This window comes from Galeopterus variegatus, unplaced genomic scaffold (genome assembly GCF_000696425.1).
Source record: "Galeopterus variegatus unplaced genomic scaffold, G_variegatus-3.0.2 Scaffold50651, whole genome shotgun sequence".
In the NCBI taxonomy this organism is placed as follows: Eukaryota; Metazoa; Chordata; class Mammalia; order Dermoptera; family Cynocephalidae; genus Galeopterus; species Galeopterus variegatus.
In genome coordinates, this window is record NW_007776762.1 from 1184 (window position 1) to 3501 (window position 2318).

Consider the following 2318-nt stretch of genomic DNA (forward strand, 5'->3'; position numbering starts at 1 on the left):
CGGGTGGCGGAGGAGTTCTTCACTTCCCTGGGGCTCCTGCCCATGCCTCCTGAGTTTTGGGCAGAGTCGATGCTGGAGAAGCCGACCGACGGGCGGGAGGTGGTGTGCCATGCCTCAGCCTGGGACTTCTACAACAGGAAGGACTTCAGGTTTAGACAGGGGGGAGGTGGCTCCGGGGTCCAGCCCGCGGCACAGGGAAGCTGGTTCCCAGGCCCACCTCTGCCCTGCCCCAGCACTGGCCGGGGGCTGGATCTATTCCAGGGCTGTCGGCATACGGGGCCCATTCCCTGGCCCTTCCTGCCTTCCCTGGCAGTTTTGACGATAGTCACCTCCATACCCTGGAATGGATGAAGAAGACCTGAGTAGTGTGGGCCAGGGCAGGGTAAAGGATCGCTTGCTTCCAGCTGCTTGTTCGAGCACCGTGACAGTGCCCTCCTTGGTCCTATCCCTCAGGTGCCGCCTCAATGGATGAAGAAGACCTGAGTAGTGTGGGCCAGGGCAGGGTAAAGGATCGCTTGCTTTCAGCTGCTTGTTCGAGCACCGTGACAGTGCCCTCCTTGGTCCTATCCCTCAGGTGCCGCCTCCCCAGTGCTCTGGCCCCTGCCCTGCCCTGTCCTTCACCCTCACCTCCTCTGTGCCCCAGGATCAAGCAGTGCACGCGGGTCACGATGGACCAGCTGTCCACGGTGCACCACGAGATGGGCCACGTGCAGTACTACCTGCAGTACAAGGACCAGCCTGTCTCCCTGCGCAGCGGTGCCAACCCTGGCTTCCACGAGGCCATCGGGGATGTGCTGGCGCTCTCGGTCTCCACTCCTATACATCTGTACAAAATTGGCCTGCTGGACCATGTCACCAATGACACGGGTATGGGTTTGTGGGCAGAGAGGCCCTAGCCCAGCCCCACCCAAGCCCTACTCCGTCCCACAGCAGGTCCCTGTTTGCCCCCACCCAGTCCTGCCCTCCTTGTTTCTGGTCACAGCCCTGGGTCAGGCAGGGTTTGGGATCCACTCAGAGGTTCACAGCCCACCTTCAGCCCCAACTCAACACTCTCCAATGGTCCTCTTCCAAGCAGGGCCCCAGAGCGGCCTTCCGTCCTCTGCGCGCCTGCCTCGCCTCCCCTCCCACCAGCGACCCCAGGTCCATCCTCTCCTAGCTAGACTCCCTGCTCCCTGACCTCTTTCTTCTCCTCTCCCAACAGAAAATGACATCAATTACTTGCTAAAGATGGCATTGGAAAAAATTGCCTTCCTGCCTTTTGGCTACTTGGTGGACCAGTGGCGCTGGGGGGTCTTTAGTGGGCGTACCCCCCCCTCCCGCTACAACTTTGACTGGTGGTATCTTCGGTGAGCAGACGGATAGGAAAGGCCTAACCCCAAGTGGCCCTCCCTGCCCTGCTGGGGCCTCAAGAGCCTCAGGAGCCTCCTGCCTCAGTCTTTGTCCCTTCCTATGTAAGGATGTCTCTGTCCTTTTACCCACCGCCTTCTCTCCTGCCCCAAACTCCCTCCTCCAGGAAGTCTTCCCCAATTCCCTAGGATGGGGAAGGGACATCTGGGTGAGAATGCCTTTCCTACAACAGCTAAATCATCCTGTGTGCAACACCTAGGCCCTGAGACAATTTAATCATCCTCTTCTAGAACCAAGTATCAGGGGATCTGTCCTCCAGTTGTCCGAAATGAAACCCACTTTGATGCTGGAGCTAAGTTTCATGTCCCGAATGTGACGCCATACATCAGGTACTATTGTCCACTGCCCCCCACCATCTGTCACGCCTCCAGTCCCCTCCTCCTGTGATCCTAGGTGTCCCATCCCCAGGGCTTGCCCCCGCATTCCTTCAGACCCTCAGGGGCCTGGAGTTTTCCCCAAGACGGCTCCTGGCCCAGCCTCTACCCTGACAGAAGCTGGATGGTGCCTGGCAAGGGACCCATTCCTGACCCCCCGATGCCCCTAATGCCCACCCTGTGCCTGCAGGTACTTTGTGAGTTTTGTCCTACAGTTCCAGTTTCATCAAGCCCTGTGCAAGGAGGCAGGCCACCAGGGCCCACTGCACCAGTGTGACATCTACAAGTCCACCCAGGCAGGGGCCAAGCTCCGGTGTGTGGCGGGAAGGGGGACAGTTGGGAGGCTGGTGAAGGGGGATCTGGAGGTGACTGGCGGCTCAGGTCGGGGCACCACAGGGCTGGGCTGATGCGAGTGCCTTTCCTTCCTCCTCCCTCCTTCTCATAGCAAATGTTTATTGGATGGGCCTTCTAGTTGGCATGGGTCAAGGCAAATGTCCCCTGCCACCCTCAGAGATCCTAGGCCCTGGAGTCTTACTG

The 2318-nt window shown here is 59.4% G+C and overlaps 1 protein-coding gene across 1 annotated transcript; it reads left to right on the forward strand.

Moving 5' to 3' along the window:
- Positions 1 to 69: 69 nt before the first annotated feature.
- Positions 70 to 2094, forward strand: LOC103584340 (angiotensin-converting enzyme-like; the record flags this gene model as incomplete). Its single annotated transcript, XM_008565389.1, has 5 exons — positions 70 to 149; positions 644 to 867; positions 1202 to 1346; positions 1638 to 1736; positions 1972 to 2094. Coding segments are annotated over exons 1-5 (671 nt in total), but the record flags the coding sequence as incomplete, so codon positions are not given.
- Positions 2095 to 2318: the final 224 nt, after the last annotated feature.